The sequence below is a fragment of the Apodemus sylvaticus genome, chromosome 14 (assembly GCF_947179515.1).
Source record: "Apodemus sylvaticus chromosome 14, mApoSyl1.1, whole genome shotgun sequence".
Classification (NCBI taxonomy): Eukaryota; Metazoa; Chordata; class Mammalia; order Rodentia; family Muridae; genus Apodemus; species Apodemus sylvaticus.
Genome location: NC_067485.1, coordinates 47,453,491 through 47,454,976, shown reverse-complemented (window position 1 = coordinate 47,454,976; position 1,486 = coordinate 47,453,491). Strand labels below are relative to the sequence as shown.

General features: G+C 42.9%; 1 gene segment (V, D, J or C); it reads left to right on the top strand.

The window, feature by feature from the left end:
- The first annotated feature begins 286 nt into the window (after positions 1–286).
- Positions 287–874, top strand: LOC127664774 (T cell receptor gamma variable 8-like). The segment is given in 2 exon segments: positions 287–444; positions 546–874. Coding segments are annotated over 2 exon segments (447 nt in total).
- The last annotated feature ends 612 nt before the right edge of the window (positions 875–1,486 follow it).

The window sequence follows — 1,486 nt, the reverse complement described above, 5'->3', positions numbered from 1 at the left end:
CACATCTGGAGACTCTGAGTTGCAGGAATTTTCCACATAGTAGGGCAGGCAATGTCATCCACAGAGCATTGTCTCTAAACGTACATGTACTGAGCTCTCTCGCTCCAGTTTCTCTCCACTTGCTCACTTCTCTGAGTAGTGCCTTCTCTCAAGTCACCTCAAGAGGGCGCCAAATACACACCAATGATCAGAGAGGAGTGACTGTTCCAGACACCCACTCCTCCCATTGGTCAGTTGGTTGATTCAAAGAGAGTGCTTTAGCTTATGTTTCTGTCTGTCGCTCAGTCAGCAAGACCAGCATTGAACCACACATGGGTTTAGGGATTAGCGTCAAGGAGGGTTATTGGGTTGTTTTGTTTTATCTTGTCTTGTACCTAGCCTTAGTTCACAGAGCACAAGACATGCTGTGGGCGCTCGCCCTACTTCTAGCTTTTTTGCCTGCTGGTAAGTATACGGCATAGATACTCGTGAAATTACATTTGTCGGTGGAAATCCATGTTGATGAATTGCTAACCTACTGTTCTCTGTTGCTACTATCACTGTAGGCAGACAAACATCCTCCAGCTTAGAAGAAGGAATAATGTCAATCACCAGGCCAGTGGGATCCTCTGTTATAATCAGTTGTAATATTTACAGAACAGAAAATTACGTCCACTGGTATCGATTCCAGGAAGGGAAGGCCCCCCAGCACCTTCTCTACCATAACTTCATCAGTTCCACAACTGTGGTGGATCCCACACTCAATTCAGAGAAATATCATGTTTATGAAGGCACGGACAAGAGTTATAAATTTGTGCTTCGGAATGTGGAGGAGTCCGATGCTGCTCTCTATTACTGTGCCACCTGGCTGCCACGATGAGTCAGCCCCACCCTTATCTGTACTGAAAAATTAGCCTGCAGCTGTTCATAATGCAGACCAACTCTCACCTCACTTCTTACGTCTGACCTCCTCGACTCTCAAAAGAAATTTCTAGACCCCAGGCCTTATCTTTACCTTGTAACAATCCAATCTCCCTCTGGCCAGCTGTACCGTGACATTAGCACTGGACATTTATTTCTACAGACCAAACTTCTGTCTCTAAACCTTGAGTAAGAACCCTAGCTGAAAATCTAATACTTCCAACTCTCCTAGGGGCTGCAGTTGGCAGTTTAGAATATAGAAGTTTGTTTAGGATTGATATTTGTAACAAGATATTTACTTAAGAGAGCAGTTTGGGAAAACTGGTTACCATGAATGGTGTGTGTAAACATGGTACAGAGAAAATGGCATGGCCAGTAACTTTTCATCGGAGTCTGAGAAATGGTAGAGTGAAAACTTTGGGCTCCCTGAAGACTCCATGTTGATGTATACTCATTATCTTTTGAACTGGTTTTTCCTTCAAGATAACCCCCATAATATTATTGTTTGGATAATAAATAAAGAAAATTTTGCATGTAAACATGCCAGCTATTGTATCTACTTAAAGAATTCAACTTTAGCACACTA